Source organism: Thermobia domestica, chromosome 18, assembly GCF_964235325.1.
Source record: "Thermobia domestica chromosome 18, izTheDome1.hap1.1, whole genome shotgun sequence".
In the NCBI taxonomy this organism is placed as follows: Eukaryota; Metazoa; Arthropoda; class Insecta; order Zygentoma; family Lepismatidae; genus Thermobia; species Thermobia domestica.
The window spans coordinates 21,576,706-21,595,414 of NC_137471.1; the positions used below are offsets into that span (position 1 = coordinate 21,576,706).

At 38.4% G+C, this 18,709-nt stretch overlaps 1 protein-coding gene across 3 annotated transcripts in view; it reads right to left on the reverse strand.

The window, feature by feature from the left end:
- LOC145675646 (uncharacterized) overlaps nt 1–18,709 on the reverse strand; it is a 49,349-nt gene that overhangs the window by 18,580 nt on the left and 12,060 nt on the right. For 2 of the 3 annotated variants that reach the window (XM_081746203.1, XM_081746204.1), the window contains exons 3-6: nt 15,349–15,468; nt 12,121–12,324; nt 7,515–7,661; nt 1,580–3,988 (exon numbers count right to left, since the gene is read on the reverse strand). In XM_081746203.1, coding sequence (XP_081602329.1) covers nt 1,580–3,988; nt 7,515–7,661; nt 12,121–12,324; nt 15,349–15,468 — 2,880 coding nt within the window. The remainder of the gene's footprint in view (nt 1–1,579; nt 3,989–7,514; nt 7,662–12,120; nt 12,325–15,348; nt 15,469–18,709) is intronic. The other variant, XM_081746205.1, reaches the window with a different exon arrangement.

Sequence of the window (18,709 nt, forward strand, 5' to 3'; positions counted from 1 at the left end):
ACGTAACAAACAAACAAACAAATAAATAAATAAATAAATAAATGTATGTGTTCCGTGCAGTGAGCCCCAGGGTATGAATTCAATGTATTTTGGTACACAGAATCCAAATTTCGAAACCCCACAACGATCGACCGTGTCGATTTCGTTCTATGAGCGAAAAACGTGTGTCCTCTCTATCCAAAATCCCTCAAGTTTTTCGCCCATAACAAAAAATTAACACGATCGGTCGTCCTGGGGTTTCGAAATTTGGATTCTGTGTACCAAAATACATTGAACCCATATCATGGAGTCCGGTGCACTGAACGTTTTTATTATTATTATTATTATTATTATTATTATTATTATTGTGTGTGTGTGTGTGTGTGTAATACATTAGAAAAGAAACCGACATTTTATAAATAAAACTAATAAAATAACCCAACTGATCAGCAACATGAAGATTCAAAAAATGGTGGAAAACACTAACCCTCCCTCCCTCTCTCTCTCTCTCTCTCTCTCTCTCTCACACACACACACACACACACACACACACACACACACACACACACACACACACACACACACACACACACACACACTCACACACTCACACACACTCTCTCTCTCTCTCTCTCTCTCTCTCTCTCTCTCTCTCTCTCTCTCTCTCTCTCTCTCTCTCTCTCTCTCTCTCTCTCTCAAAAAGAAAGAAGAAAGTAGCTCCATTACATTACCATTTCCCTTCATTCCTGGTCAGGAAAGTAGTTTCAAACAAATGGGTAAAGATAAAACGTAGAAATATTCATAAAAGATGTAAACAATAAAAAGACTTCTTTCCTGCCTGTATGTGTGCGCTTACGTCTTTAAACTTCTTAATCTTTTTAATTAGGGTCAATGAGGGTAATTATGAGGCACTCCCTATGAAGGGTAATTATGAAACAGGCCTATTATAGTCCCTATATAGCCTATATAGCCTATTATAGGCCTATTATAGTCAACTGACAAAAGTGTTTGAATAACATCAGTAGCTATTTCCACTTTCTTTCTTGGTTATTTTCTTGTAACTCAGTCAAATATTTGTATATCTTTATGTAATAAATACAAAATAACGAAGACTTCTTTGCCTCACAATTGGACTCCTGCATACCTCAAAATATCACATACAGAAAGCTAGAGACAACAGTTGTCTCATAATTACCCTTTTGGAGAGAATTTATGAGACAGCACAAATTTGACATTTACTCATCAACTTATGAGATGACAGGAAATTTCTTGGCAGCAAATTGGCACTATAAACTGCTACCTAGGTTAACTGCTTTCAAAATTAATGTAAGCTGAGTAACGTGGAAAAGTAGTGAAATCTGTCTAATAATTACCCTCACTAACCCTATCATCTACTTGAGTTGTTATTTTATCTTGACAATGGCAGCGAACGTGATCTGCTGAATTTATAGCGTGATTTTTTTTTCTTTTCTCATGGGAGCTGTAAACTTGATATTCTTCCTTAGTAACCTAAAACTTTTCATTTCATTACTACAGACCATTTTGGAGACATAAAAATAATATATTTATAACATAAGTTTCATTTTGGTTGAATACTTACATCGTTCAACATTTTCCTTATATCTGAATCACTTTCACATGCGTCGTCATCGGACTCCTGTACTACATCAAAACTTCCTGCTTCGTTCAATGTTTCTGTGTTTTTGCAATGTTTCGTTGATTTTCTCTTTACATCATCTTCAGCGCTTCTTTTGTTACGCAAAGCTTGAGGCACCTCGGGGAACAAAACTCGTCTTGCACTTTCTTTACAAAGGTTCTCACCGGTTTGTGAGGAGCTATCACAATTATTAAGGTGTATGTCACGCTGCACGTTAAGGGCTTTTGTTACACACTGTCCTTCCTGCACTTTCAGCTGTTTGTTGCGAGTTCTTGACGCTACCACACTGACGTGTGGTGCGTCAGTCTGAACGCAAGAGTTCTCAGTAAAAAATTTTGTTTGCACACAGAAATCACTGAATTGTTTCTTTGATGACTGTTCTCCCATCGCATGAGTTTGCACGGACGAATCTTTACATCCTAGGTTCTTCTCTGCATTTCCTCTTTTCAAGTGTTCATGTTGTGTATTAAAAGCGAGACGCAATATATCAGAATCCTTAGCACGGTTATTGAATCCCGTTTTACACTCTCCTTCCTGAACTTTTATCCGTTTGCTGCGAGTTCTTGACGCTACCGAACTAAGAACATTCTCACTGCCGTGTGGTGCATCAGTCTGAATGCAAGAGTCCTCAGTAAAAAATGTTGTTTGTACACAGAGATCTTTGTATTGTTTGTTTGATGTGTGTTCTACCATTGAATGAGTTTGTACGGCCGAATCTTTACACTTGGCGTTCTCTTGTGCACTTCTTTTTCTTAAGCGTTCATGTTGAATATCGCAAGTGAGAGGCATTATATCACAATCACTAGCACGTTTAACGAATCTGTTATTACTGTTATTAGACGGTAGTTCGCGACAAATACCTATGGGTTCACATACTGGTTTGCAGTTGTTTCTCAAGTACACAGTGTTTTGTTCACAAGTCTTGACTCCATCTCCGATATATTTTATAAAATCACAATTCTTATGAGATTCTCTTTGATTCAGCTCTTCTAATCGGCATGATTGTATGAATATTCTCTTTGAACTTTGAGGCACGAAACGCGTTTGACTAGTCACTACTCCAATTTGTGAGGATGACGTCTCGCTAGCAAGTGGTGCCCACATACGCCGATTTGGGCAAAAGTTTTTATCAGGATTACTTGAGCATCCGGGTTCTAAAGCCTTTACGTTGACATTCGTTTCCGAGACTAAATTGCATTTTAAATTTCCAGGACTGCACCTTGAGTAATGTTCATTACCTGCTTCTTTATCACTACTATTACTCATCGTTAACAGTGGACATAAACTCCTGGCACATTTAAGCTGCGGCCCATTCATGTTTTTCGACGTTCCAGGGGTGGACTGCTTTTCTAAAGCACAAGCACGCGATGATGAGGGTTCTTTTTTCACATTACTGTTTTCACTTCTATCAGAAATATGTTCGAATCGAAAAGTTAACTTCCCATCTTCTCTTCTATATAGAATTGCAGATATACGGGGACGTGAGCAGGAAGATACTTCGTTCGTGATTCTTTTTTCATTTCTATCCCACACATTTCGACTGTCTAATATGTCATTATCTCTTTTATACATGGAAGCGGACTCATACTGATGTGAAATAGATGGAGTGAACTCTCTTTTTGAAGTACACGCACGTAATGACGACAGTTTACTATTTATGCTATCATCTTTTTTACCATCAACTCTACGAATTAATCGTGAAATACCTAATTTACCATCTCTTCTTTTATGTAATTTGGCATATATACGCTGCACTGGACGAGATAACGCTATATTCGGGCATGTTTTGAGTTTACCAGAATTCTCCATTGGTGTTTTGGATGTACTAAGAAAGGTTTCACATAACTCATCACAAATACGACACTCTTCAACACAAGATCCATCGTGTTCCATTTGTCTATCGATTGCACTTTTTAATTCCTCTTCGCTTCTGGTAGTACATACCAGCTCATCGGCACACTCTTTACATATGGTTCCTTTCGGGTTGTCACACGACGGAGGAACACAAAATTTACAAATATTGCGAGCAAATTTCTCACGATCTTCTTCTGTAAGACAATAATTCGCATGTTTGAAATATATCCTTTGTGGATCTTCTTGTTCACATCGCGGCCTTAGGTGTACGCGCCGTTTATCGGCATTCTGTCTGATGATGTCAGAAAGTCTTGGCTGAGAATAAAATCGGGTCCTAATCATGTCAACAAATTTTGAATTTACACTCTCACGACGAACCACTGGGCTAACACTAACACTCTGAACCTCTGGAGCGCTTCTTTCGATATTGTGGCTTGTTGGTGTTGAATTATGAATAACAAGATGTTTTACTTTAGCTTCAGTACTTTCCTCACTGGTCTGAAAGGAAAAATAAAAATAATAAATAAATAAGTAAATATAGGATTGCGAAATCTAATCGAGATTAAAAACTAATAAAGAAAAGACACGTACAAAAAAAAAAAAAAAAGTTATTTCATATAGAAGAATGTTGATGCAATTTTTATATTATTTCTTTACATTTAACCCTTGGAATCCCAAGCTCCTTTTGGTTCACGAAAGCCCAGTGGAGGTACATTTTGTACCCCAATTAATTTTTTTACCTTAATATTGCGGGGGGGGGACATTAAGATTATTATTATTTTGTTTGCGTACACAACTTTTATTGATAATTGATAAATTCAAACAATATGATACAATGTTTTGAAAAGCAAAAAGAGATTAAGACCATTGTAATAGCAGTAGATTTTGTTGAGTAAATAAACGCATGGACCTAGAAAAGCAAACTCCAAGAAACAAAAATGCAAAAGATTGAAGGAAATATCCATTTACGTTACATTTTTAAAAGTTCTCAAATGTTTGCATTGATGATGAATAACATCTTATTAATATCGCAAAGAACAGAGCCATCTGTTGCAAAAAAAAAACTTTTACATGGAAGCTCATAGGAGTACATTTTGGACCCCAGTAGTACAAACTTCCAATTATTTCAATAATTAATTACATTAACCGGGGCTTTCATGTAGAAAATGTACAAGGGCCAAAAATATTCAGCTAGGAAAAGAACAGCCAAGATCGCAGAAAAAAATACAGGAAACAGAAACCAATTTGAAAGTGTGGGGTACAAAATGTACTCCACTGGGCTTCCGAGAGTTAAGCATTAATTTGGAAAATTGTTCTAATTTCATCGTCAGGAAAAGGAAAAATAATGTATTAATCCAGCGTTTCTGTAATTTTTCTCAAATGGGAGCTTCTTTTATTAGTCAGAATATTGTATGGATCACCCTACATTTGTCGCCTTCGAAAGCAAATTTATTTGTTTTTCTTTTTTTTCTTTTTCAATTTATTTAAAAAAAAAAGTTTTGAGCATTTTGAGTATGTGGTGTGTTAGAAAAGTAATGAGACTTTTTTTTTTTTTCAAATCAAGGATTTTCCATTCGTAGCAATACTGGAAGGCCTCTGCTGGAATATCTTCCAGCTCATCGGTTACCCTTTTCTGGATATTATCCGAAGTACCAAAATTGATCCCTTTCAAGTAATTTTTGAGGAAAAAGAAAAAAACAACACGTCAAAGAGACTGAGATCCGGCAAACATCGGGTCTGAGGAAGCATAAGAGTGCTTTTTTCTCCTAAAAACCATTTATAAGACTGTCGTATAACACGGTTAACTGCCGCGGTGCTGCATACAAGTGCGTATTAAAATTTGATGGATGGTAAACACGTTCAAATTTACCTCCCTACTAATCATTCTAACCATTAATCAATAATCCGACCTCACAAGAGACTTCATCATCATCCGGTATAGAGGTTGAAGGTCCTCCCGCACGAAGTTCTTCTTCCACTTGTTCTTGGCCTTACAAAAAAAATGACTTGTGCCATCTGAATACTTGTGCTCCAGATAGGAAATGTTCTGCATGGAAGCCCTTTGTAACTTCTCATAAGTCACAGTAGCGGATTCGCCAAGCTTTGCATAAAATTTGATGGCACAACGTTACTCAAACTTCTGCGGTCTATTTTCGAAGCAATTTCACTCCAGATGCTCTGAATAATCAGGAGGCAACTAAAGCAAGTTCAAACTTGTACTGAGTCAACGAGAAGGGTTCATTTAACTGTCCTGTGAAGGTGGAGGCAGCAACGTTGTCGGTTCGTGCACTGTATTGTCAGCCTCATTACTTTCCTAACACACCACGTATGTTGACAGCAATATACTTATATTTTTAATTTGGTCTGCGAAAACCATGCTATTTCAATTTTTTGACAGGAAATCACTAAAGTTCTACAGCAACGGGACAGATTCGGACTGGGGGAATAGGGTCCCGGCAGGAGCCTCACTTGGAGGCCCCATCATCAATACACATTTAGACAATATGATGCTACGGTTCTTATATTGTTGAAATATATTCTTACTAGGCCACAAACAAAGGGCCCTAAATAGACTTTATAATACTGTTATTTTCATTCTAATAATCGGACTTAAAGACTACATTCAATGCTGGGGGCCACCGAACTCTGGGAACGGATAGAGGGCCCAGGCAGGGATTCCTGCCCTCCTGCCCTGGCCAGTCCAAGCCTGCAACGGGACTATAATGTCGTTTCAAAAATAGCAGGAGGTCGTTAAACAAAATGGTGCATATGTGGTTTAGAACATTATTTTCAAACCACAATAACTGTATTCTCAAGTTTGACCTCTAGAGGCTCAATACTGTTTGGACAACCTAATATATGGCGGAAATTACATTTTAAATATGGACAACTGTCTGAGGTGCAACGTAAGATTTAGATTCCGAATAATGCACCTTGAATCAAACATTAGCAATTATCCTATTAGCTTTCTCTAAACTAAGATTCGGTTATTTTTAACAGAACAAATTAATTCTCGAAAATCAGCGGAAACAAACCCAAGGCTAGTCAATCTCTTACAGGTATTATATATTTGAATCCTTGAAATTTTATATACTTTTAAGCGTCTTTATCCAATAAGAAAAAGATAACGAAACCTTACTTTTCCTTAACGAATCGGACGGGCGCATTCTGTTGATTTTACTTAATGAGTGTAGGTTAGTTGGTTGAAGTTTATAGAGATCCTTTTCAGTACAGAGACTATATGAAACATGGACTTACAGTTTAAAGTGGAATCCGAACCACCGTAACAACTAATTAACTTTACGGCCTATGGAAACCGGAAGTTCAATGCCTCGTTCACAACAGCTCTCCATTGACTTCTGTCCTTAGCCAACTGGATCCAGTTTCTACTTTGTATTCCTATTTCTGCGAAATCCATCTTAATATTGTCCTACCATTTGTGCCTCGATTTTCCCAATAGTCGTTTTCCGATTGGATTTCGAGTTAAAACCTTGAAACCGATCCTACTTTCTTACATACTGCCTACATGAATTTCCCACTGAGCCTCGTAGATTTGATGACCCTAACAATGTTTGGTAAGCAGTATAAAGTATGTAATTTCTCGTTATGAAGTTTCCGTCATTCCCCACTCCGGTTCCTCTTAGGTCCAAAAATTCGTCTCAGGATTTTGTTCTCAAATACTTTCAGCCTACGTTCTTCCCTCAGAGTAAACAACCATGTTTCGCAATCATGTAGAACGGCAGGTTTTATGATTATAGTTTTATATATTTTAAGCTTCAACCACCGTAATAACTTTCAAATTTGAAGCCTCTCAACAGGAAATCGAACCCAGGACCCTATACTTAATGAATATGTTGACATTTGACAGTGATAATGAAATTATGCAACTTCTGATTAGGCGAGCGATGGAAGTCCATAGCAGCTTGTCAATCTGGATTCTTTAATTAACTTTTGTATGCCTGTCTCTTCATTACACTAATAAAAAAAATAAAATAAAATAAAAGAGCAAACAAATTTCACCTACTTTCATTGAGTATGATTTCTGCTGCAAGGTATTCCAAACGTTAAGTAAAGAATCCTCTGAAGCGCCACCTTTCTCCAGCTGTGCCAACAAAATTTGTATCTCAATATCGTCACTGTACTTGAGATCATCGTAAGCTCCATCCAATATCTGAAACATTTATTTTACACTTATTATTATATTACATAATATATACGTAGACGAAGTTAGGACAAAGAAATTCCAACGTAGGCATATGAACATCAAAATAAGATACATGATACTGCGTAATGAGTTAATAGGATGCATATCTAATAATTGGTACTCACTAAAGCACCCACACAGTAAGAATGATAATCTTGACCGTAGATGTTTGACGTTTGACGACTAATCGCTTTGTTCAGTTCGAGACTTCAGATAATACGTTAACATGCTCAGGAATTTTTATAACCATTTTACTTACATACAACTGTGGTTTTTAAAAATTCCTTTCGTTTCTGGCTCCCCCTAGAGCCTCGTTCACAAAGGATAAAAATACAGGAAAGAACAATAAAAACACCCGGAAAATAAACATAACGGACCTACGGGGGTAAAGTAGTGTGAAGAACACCTTGTCTTAGCTCCCAGTCGCATGTCGAATGGTGGAACAGAAAACTATGAAATAGTACTCTCAATTGGTGTATTCTTTTGTTCAAGAAGGGAAAGTTGTCAGGTATTTTCCCCCTCAATATTGTATAACTAACTTTATGGCCTATGGAACCCGGAGGTTCAATGCCGCGTTCACAAAAGCTCTCCACTGACTTCTATTCTTAGCCAAATGGATCCAGTTTCTACTTTGTATTTCTATTTCTGCGAGATCCATCTTAATATTGTCCTCCCATCTGCTCCTAGGTCTTCCTAATGGTCGTTTTCCGATTGGTCTTCCAGTTAAGGCTTTGAAAGCATTCTTACTTTCTTCCATTCTGGCTACATGACCCGCCCACCTGAGTCTCCTAACATTGTTTGGTAAACCGTATAAATTATGTACTTCCACGTTATGAAGTTTCCGACATTCCTCTTGGGTCAGGATCTTGTTCTCAGAGTAAGTGTTTTCGAAACCATACAGAACAACAGACATGATTATCGTTTTATATATTGTATGTATGTTTCCTCAATATTGTATGCACTTTTTAATTACTATCTTCCATTCCACAACATTGGAACCCCCAAAACTCTGAAAAAGAATAACACTCAATTTAAGAGAATTTAAGAGTTATTATACCAACTCCAATTAAAAATCATGAGTTTACAAGATTTAACTTCAGTTGCCTGGAGGATTATATAGACATGACAAAAAGAAACTTAAAAATACGTTTCAAAGAAGATCTCAGAAATGCTAAAACAGAACACTCAGTTTCAGGCCTTTCGAAATATCTAAAGGAAATACGATACAATATTGTTCATTCAAGAATTTTGTCTGGAGCCAAAAATGAAAGACTTGCTTTTTGAAACTTTGATTGTTTCCCTTTTTAAAAAAGTCCAAAGCCCAACATAGATAAGGCAGGGGCGTCATTTAGAGAGGGCAGGAGAGGGCGATTGCCCCCCTTCCCCCAAGAGTTTGGGAAATAGAAATACTTAAATCGATTGTCTACTAATATACTAGTACAAAACGTGGAAGTCCTACGTCGGTGGTGCTCCTGCCTCCCCCCACAAGCGAAGTGTGAGATGAAGCCCCTGTCCATTCTAATACTTTATATAGGAGAGCCGTCCAGAAATTAACAGACGTTTTGAAATTAAAAAAAAAAAAGCAACAGCTTAAACAAACCAAATTGTATTATATACATTTGAAAGGCATACTCTTAAGCTATTTTTCCACATAATTGCCATGTACATTAATTCACTTATACCATGGCACAAGTTTTTCAATACCGTCGCGGTAGAAATCTGCCACCTGCAATTTCAACCACTGGCTTATACCGGCATGCAGTTCGGCGTTAGTATCAAAGCGTTGTGTAGCGAGCCACGTCTTCATCAATCGGAAGAAGTGGTAATCGCTCAGCGCCAAATACGGGCTGTATGGTGGATGATCGAACACCTCCCTTCCAAAACCATCCAAGAGCTCTCGGGTACGCTTGGCCCTGTGTAGACGTGCGTTATGAAAAACCAACATCTTCGCGCTAAATTTTCCCCGGCACTTATTTTGAATCGCCTGGCTTTTTTTTTTTTTCTGAACAAAAACCTAATTACAGAACGCACCTCACAAGGGGCGGGATTTTTTTTATTGCAGCGCACATTGTAACGTCACAGAAAGCACAGTAAGAGCGTCACAACACTCATGCTACCACACCTGGATACGTACTGACTGACACAAAGATGGCGACTGTATCCCCGACCACTGCCGCGATAGGCTAAAACGTCTGGAACTTTCTGGACAGCTCTCGTATTCCTTTTCTTTTATTTATTTATTTATTCCAAATGAAAATACACACTGGATAGACAAACACTATAATGTAATGAAAATACACATTGGATAGACAAACACTATAATGTATTATAATGTGCTAAGAATCAGTTATGGTCAGTCAGATTGATTAACTGATTATCATATTTTGTTTTTGTTGCTGATTTAAGTGTTCCTTCCAGCAGTGGACCTACAGCTTAACCTGGAATCCAAACTACATGAGCTCCCGCCGGGAATCGAACCTGGGTCTCCCATGCTAAAGCCGTGTACGCTAACCGCTTAGCCACGAGGGAGCTCTTATTATATTTTGTATTTAGGTTAATTGTAAATTCATTTCACTTTGAATTTCACACGCTGCTTTCCGCTGGTGCTGTAGGTTAATCACACTAAACTCTCGCTAACAAGTACATATAAACAAACACACAAATATTCAAGACATTCTTTAACCCAATGTTTCTCAAATGGTGTGGGGCAACACACTGGTATGTCACGCAATACCATAGGGTGTGTCGCAAAATTTTAGAATTTAAAAATTATTTTAAGATAGACTGTATCAGTCAACGCCTCCTGCGGGAGAGCAACAATCCACAGCACTACATACAGTCATTACTTATAGATCCTTACAGACTTAGAATATCATAATTAACGAAAAATTAGTTACTTACCAATATATTCTCCCGTGGGAAAACTAAATATTCCCCAGACGTACCAGAATAGGTACCAGAACCAACAAACTAGTTCCATTTTCAGTGGTAACGTAACAAGGATAAAAATGCATAAAAATATGCTTGGAGACAGGAATACATACTCCCAAATGAATGTAGAGGGCACGGTGGCTCAGTGGTAGAGCGTTCACCTCCAGTGCTTGGGGTCCCTGGTTCGATCACAGCTCGCGCCGTGTGGACTTTGTGGTGGACAAACATCGTGCTCGTGGGTTTTCTCGGGGTTCTCCCGTTTCCTCCCACTTTCTTCATTCCACCATTTCATTCATTTCTCATCTTCACCGTCTCCTTTAGCCTAACCGGCATAACCGTGAGACGTAAAACTTAAAGATTTCATTTTCATTTTAATGCTTCAAGATTAGGTGTAGGATGATCTTTCGGTTGAAATTTAAACATTTCATTTCCTTTTTTTTTTTTTTCAAATGAATGTAACGTAAAAAAGAGGATACAAAAAAGAACGAGCAGAGCACAGTGGACGAACGGAAGAGGCAGAGAGAGAGAGAGAGAGAGAGAGACAACAGGAAAGGAAATAAAGAAAACACAAAAGTAAGTAAGTAAGTGAATGGATGGATTGATTGATTGATTGATTGATTCAGTAAAGTGTGTCACCAGTTTTAAAAAAATTGGAATCCACTACTTTAACCAGGAAACAAGCCATGGTATGGAGACATTGTCAAATAGGATAAATAAAGCTGTCTTTTCATGTTCCTCCAAAACAGACTCAAAAGACTAAATTCAGGTAAGTTGTGGAAAAGAATATTTACTTGAACTGCGACCAAAATGATTCAGCTCACACATACGATTCCCAGAATAAACATGAAATTTTTTGAGTTTTACATCCCACGCTTAGGCCGGCTAGGCTAAAGGAAACGATGATGAAAAGTGAATGCAAAATGAAATGAAATCTTTAAGTTTTACGTTCCACGGTTATGCCGGTTAGGCTAAAGAAGAGGGCGATGATGAGAAATGAATGACATGATGGACTGAAGAAAGTGGGAAGAAACGGAAGAACCCGAAGAAAACCCACATATACGGTGTGTTTGTCCACCACAAAGTTCGAAATGAATGTAATGATGGAATAAATAAAGTTGGAAAAATTGGGAGAACCCCAAGAAAACCCATGTATAAGGTGTTTTTCACCACTAAACTCACTTGCGCAAACTGGAATCGAACCAGGGACCTCACGCACTAGAGGTGAACCGTCTACCAGTGAACACCGCGACCCCCTACAAGAAATAACTATTGTCTGCTGAGGATGTCTATACGAATAACTTGGAAAGTTTATTTGCACGGTTTAATGGACATCTTGAACGTAATAAACATACCCGTGATGAACCTCCTAATACCTGCATAGCAGAGCAACGATTGGACGTATGGGCGACTAAGAGAATAGTAGTCAATACAGGAATACTTCAAAATTTGATGAGTACATACATATTAAAATTCATATTTCGATTAATATTATTACCTTTTCAATAGCAGTAGGCGGAAGAGCATGTTCCAGCTTCTGAATAACACTTAACTCGAAACTTTCCAAAATTTCGCTTAACAGCGTATAATGATCCTTTTGTTCGTCAGGTGTTCCCTGCAATATGCGCCGACAACGATAAATAAAATATTTCCTCGCCCGCTCGTGGAGTTGTCTGTAACGTCCTTTTGATCCATAATAATCCTGAAATGAAGAAGAAACAAACAAAATGAGGCTACAAGAACTTTGCACAGCGTCATTTTATGACTAGATTAAAAAAAAAAAAAAAAGACTTAATATACCGCTATAGTAGAACACATTTTACGACCTCCTTCCCAGTTCACATTACAAAATAATCTGGATTACAGAAAAAACCTAACAACTTGCCTATCAAACCAACTAATTTTTGTGTAACCTTCAATTTTGCATACAACATACACAAAGTGCTCTAAATAACGTTCTCAATTTAAACTGCTTATTATGCAAAATGTAACAAGTCTTTCCTGCTGAAAGTTGCTTAGGAAGATCTTTCCTACTGCCAGTTTTATGTTAGCCAAGACGAAATGAAATCTTTGTTTAACGTCCTACGTTTATGCCCTTTAACCCAGGTAGCAAAATGTCAAAGTCAGGCGCACTCGCCAATCCAAAAATGATGGTTGCCAGTATATCTCACGTACAAAGTATGAGATGCCCCCCTTTCAAGGCTGTGGGTTTGACAAAGAAAGATATTACAACAGTGAATAAAATTTCAAAACCAGATAACTAGATTCAAGATAATGAATTTTGAATTGGACAATTCATATACATGTTAAAAAAATATCTTACCTTAAGACTTCATGTATGTGTAACGCTCTCTCTATCTGCATTGAAGTATCAGTTGTCGTTTGTAGTTTTCGGATCAAAGTTCTTAAGTGAAGGGCCATTGATGGAGATTGTCAGCAAATCATCCAGTGTGTCAGTCTTCAGTGAATTTCTATAGGCAGTCTTAATTCTGTGGAGACTGCTGAAGCTTCTTTCACATGAAGCAGTGCTCACAGGTAAAATTGCAAAAAAAAAAAAATGTGACAATTGAAAAGCAAATTTGGGAATCTCGTAATGAAGGAGGGCTGAATTACAACTCTGTGAAGACTTCACTTCCCACGTCCGTTGTGAAAACTTTACATTCCCTGTTTTTCTCTCATTCAGTGACAATTACTTTCGTGCTTAACAGAAACTGCGCAGCCGTGTGAGTTTAGACAGATACTATTCCTACTGAACACGGGTCGCCAGCTCTAAATATTTAGTCGCCAATGGCGACCGGAAATTTTACTTTAACCTAAAGAAGATGATAATTAAAGTAAGTGAATGATGGGAGAATTTGGTGGAATGAGAATGTGGGAGGAAACAGGAGTACCCCAGAAAACCCACGTACACGATGTTGTCCACCACAAACTTGCTTGACCGGGGATCGAACCAGGGACCTTGCACATCATAGGTAAGCTACCACTGAGCCACCGTGCCCCTACTACTAAGTCGTTACTATAGTAATCATACACTGAATGTTCACTGAACTGCGACCACCCCTCCACACAAGTGTGGCCAGCAGCCGAGTTGATTACACGACCACCGCGACTGGCAGTATTGCAGAGAAAGAACACACTCGAGGCTACATGTTGACAGATAGCATACTGTTATAATGGGAGGTGGGCAGGATTTATCCGCATTCAAATAGGGGATGATTGTAGGTACCCGATCAATAGGTGCATCAATAACCCAGACACCAATACTTGTCGGATGCCCGTTCCTGTCTGGTGCAGGTGTATAAGGAGTGGGAAGAAATAGGACGGAACTGCAAGGGCGTACGGAAGTTCAAAACGTGGGGCGAGCGTCGCGTCAAACAGCTCGTGATAGCCAAACGAACCGGTTCGGGAATTACGTAACCAATACAATGGTGGGTGGATACACAACACCCATATCCCACGCAACTATACGGCGTACACTGACACGCAGGAAGTTCCACAGCAAACGACCCTCTCCTTACGACTTATCACCGCTACTTCGTCGCGCATGGGCATAGGAACACGCTAATTGGACCGTGGATGATTGGAAAAGGGTGTGTTGGTCCGGTAAATTACGGTTTGTGCTATTTCTCTCGGACAGGCGTGTGCATGTATGGCGCCAACAGCACGAAGCTACGGATCCCTCGTGCATGGTGCGTACTGTACAGGCAGCTGGGGGCGGCTGTATGGTTTGGGATGCTTCTGTTGGTATGGACTGGGACCGTTGGTGTGCATGGTCTACAGCGAGACATTCGTTGTCTACCTGCACATGTTAAAGGATCACGTAAACCCTACAATGCAACACTTCTACCCACACGAAGACGGCATTTTCCAGGATGACAATACAAGGTGCAACCAATTCAGTATTGTGCTTGCTTAGCTTAAGAAACATTCCACGGAGCTGCAGCACATGAATTGGCCCCCTAATTCACCAGATCTTAATCCTATAGAACATCTATGGGATGCTGTGGAACAATATCTTCGCACCATGACTCCTGTACTGACATCTGTGGGCTCATTGTAAAATGTCATCAGGAATATATGGAGTCAGATCCTCGTGGAAACATATCAGCAACTACCAGAAACCGTGCCACGCCGTGTCCAAGCCGTCCTCTGCGCACAAGGTCGACCAACAAAGTATTAGGTAAGTGGTCGCAATTCAGTTAGCACTCCGTGTAGAAACGGCTAATGGACGATTTGAATGACGTCACTCATAATGTTAAAAGGAAACCCTTGAAAAAAAGCAAGTCAGAATGGTCAGCCCCATGAATCGGACTCCGGACATGCCAATTACGAAGCAAAAACGTTAATCATTCACCTATGTACGCTAAGAATTGAGTTGAGTTGATTTTAGTTTAGCGTCCCGTTTAGCAGAGAGGCTATATGAGGCGTGGACATATTGATTAACGTGGAATCCAAACTACATTAGCTCCCGCCGGGAATCGAACCCGGGTCTCGCACGCCAAAGGCGCGTACGCTAACCGCTTAGCCACGAGAGAGCTCATATGTACGCTAAGAAATGTAGCGGCAGGACTGACTGTTGACCACCAAATGGCGAATACATTGAACTAAATAGCGTTTAATTAGTCAACCCCTATACAAAAAAAAATCACTTAATATACACTTGCGAATTAATTTAATGATTTTTCTTAGTTGCTTTTTCGTTAAATATGTTAATCAACTAAATTACCGTGAGCAGAAATCGTTTCCTAACAAGTTGCCAAGTCCCATTGTCTATTGTTGGGAAGTAACATCTGCTATAAACCATACAATCATGAACCTGGGAGCTTCTTACTTTCTGGTTTACAATCTGGAACAAGAAAAAAAAAATCAATTAACTTTCTCTTTGGTGGAAATGATAAAGAAACATTTGGTCATTGAATTGATGAGGGCTCAATCTCCAACTTCCGGCTTGTAAAGCAATTTACAACGATAGTACGACAAAATCAGTTATAAATAAAGCATTTTTCGACAACTAGAACCTCTTGCTTTGTGAAACATATTGTGGTTGTACGTTGATATACACTCATGTCCAAACTTACTGTCGCATGTCTATAAATATGTTGTTGTACGAATATAATTTGATAACGAATTCGTCCGGTATTTCTTATAATGTTAGTATGTGTATAATTGGCAAAAACATGCATGTGGCAAATTTCATGTCAAAAGAGCAGTAAATATGAACAATAAAACCAAAAAAAAAAAAACTTTCTTGTCCATTTAGCAACATTTTATTTTACTCATTATAATTTTCGTATTTATAATTCTTTTCCTATGAAATTTACCACAAATATACATTTCCCAATTATACACATAGTATCAGTATTAAAAATAAACTGCAAAATCATTATCAAATTATATTCTTACAAGACAGCTATAGATATGCGACAATCATTTTGGACATGAGTGTACCACTTCGTCCTCATCGACATACCCAACTACGTGACATGTCAGGAAAACAAATTAAATGAAATCTTTGAGTTTTACGTTCCATGGTTATGCCGGTTAGGCTAAAGGAGACGGTGATTATGAGAAATGAATGAAATGAAGAAAGTGGAAGGAAACGGGAGAACCCCGAGAAAACGCACGCACCCGGTGTTTGTTCACCACAAAGTTCACTTGGCGCGAGCTGGGATCGAACCAGGGACCCCACACCACCAGAGGTGAACACTCTACTACTGAGCCATCGCGGCCCCTTTGTCAGGAAAAGGTACAAACATAAAATAAGATATCTAACAGATGTATTAGACACAAAGAAAGCTACACTGTGTACGCTGGTACGAAGGTATTTCTCCACACACAGGTAAGTATCATCATTGTTCGAACGCTTGTTCAAACGCGAAACAAGTTTTTGTATCCCAGAATCGTAATAATCTAGCACCGGCAGAATCGTAATAATAACTGGAATAACTGTTACTTCATTCCTGACCTCACCGACGCCGTTGAAGCCTTTTCCTAAATGGCAGTCACGGGTGCGAGGTCGGGGATGTATGGTGGATGTTCAAGGACGTACAATTGAAAATGAACGCTTTCCTTGTGTCTTCTAAATCCTGATCACGCTGTGCACTTCACACTTGGCGGGATTGGGTATGGCTGCTGCCATCTCCAACACAAGCTCCTTGAGCAAAACTCAGCGCAGCACTGAAGCATCACTCCCAATCTTTTTCGAATGGATGAAGGTTACTATTAGTGTTGCCAACTTTAGTATACACCCACCCACCCTAACATGCAAATATGTTTGTATTTTTCATTATCCTTGCAAGTTTTGTAGCTTTTGTGCGTATTTTGACGTTTGTATCCTACAAAGATGAATTTATTAAGTCATTATAAATATATGAGTGGCAATGATTCCTCAAGTGAAGTATCTACTGCTGCTCGATTATTTTACAGATGATGAAAGTTCGTAGAATTTGGTAGAACAAAGCATAAAACCACAGAGAAAGTGGTCGTGTTGTTGTATGCTTAATTGATACAATAGTAGTCAACTGGACATTACAAGATGGGACTTTGAGTTTCCACCAACTTCACGGCCATTTTTCCGACCGCTAATGTTATTTCATAAAAACCGCTAATGTTTGTCATCTTACGTGTTTAGATTTTTACATACTTCTCTTTTAACTTACGAACTCTAATTCTACAACCTTAATTCTTTCCCTACATCATACAATTATGATTATTATTATTATTATTATTAAAATGTTTTCTTTAAAAAAGAAAACAAATCGTACTAACCCATCACTAAAAAGAAAAAAATGAAATGAAATCTTTAAGTTTTACGTCCCACGGTTATGCCGGTTAGGCTAAAGGAGACGGTGATGATGAGAGATGAGTGAAATGGTGGAATGAAGAAAGTGGGAGGAAACGGGAGAACCCCGAGAAAACCCACGAGCACGGTGTTTGTCCACCACAAAGTTCACTTGGCGGGGGCTGGGATCGAACCCGGGACCCCAAGCACCAGAGGTGAACGCTCTACCACTGAGCCACCGCGCCCCCCTCACTAAAAAGAGTAGGGGAAGCGTTCTTACGCATGACTACAAAGAAAAACATGGGGAGCGTTCTTATGCATGACTAAAAAGAAAAAACATGCAGTGCGCTCTTATGTATGACTACAAGTAAAAGCAGAGTGCGCTCTTATGCATGACTAAAAAGAAACACATGGGGAGCGTTCTTATGCATGACTAAAAATAAAAGCGTGGGAAGCATTCTTATGAATGACTAAAAAATAAATGCTCGGGGAGCGTTCTTATGCATGATTAAAAATAAAAGCTTGGGGAGCGTTCTTATGCATGACTAAAAAGAAAAGCACGAGGAGTGTTTTTGTGCATGGCTAAAAAGAAAAGCACGGAGCATGTTTTTATGTATGACTAAAAAGATAAGCAAGGGGAGTGTTTTATGCATGACTAAAAAGAAAAACACGGGGAGTGTTTTATGCATGACTAAAAAGAAGAGCACGGGGTGTTTTTATGCATGACTAAAAAGAAAAGAATGCAGAACACTTTTATACACGTATATTATAAATTGTTGTACATAAGAGCGCTCCTCATTCTTTTCTTTTTGTCATGCATAAATAGAAATTCTATTTAGAAGTAATTTTCTTGAATAAAAAATTATATTTTTTAAAATTTTATTTTATTCTTGTATCTGTTATACTTATGTATTCGCTAACAAGTTCGTATAGCGAAGCTAATGTTGGAAAGTTATGCTGCAAGTGAATTATATAGAAAGTTACAGTGTTAAGATCTATTTTAGCTAAAAAAAAATAAACTGAAACACAAAAGATACAGCATATTAAGCAATAATAGTAATACGATTTATGGTAGATTTACACCCCATTTACGGCCTTAGAAAATACAGCAAAACAACCTGGTTTATTTTAGTGGAATTCACAACTTCGGACTTTTAATAACATTTAGATAAATGATATAGCTTTAACAGAAAGAGGCGCTGAAAAAAGAAATTGTTTCACAATATCAAAATTGGTTTTCACGTTAGAGGTATTCAATGAGAGTCCTCCTTTATCATTTGACACACATCAAATCAGTAATCAAGTT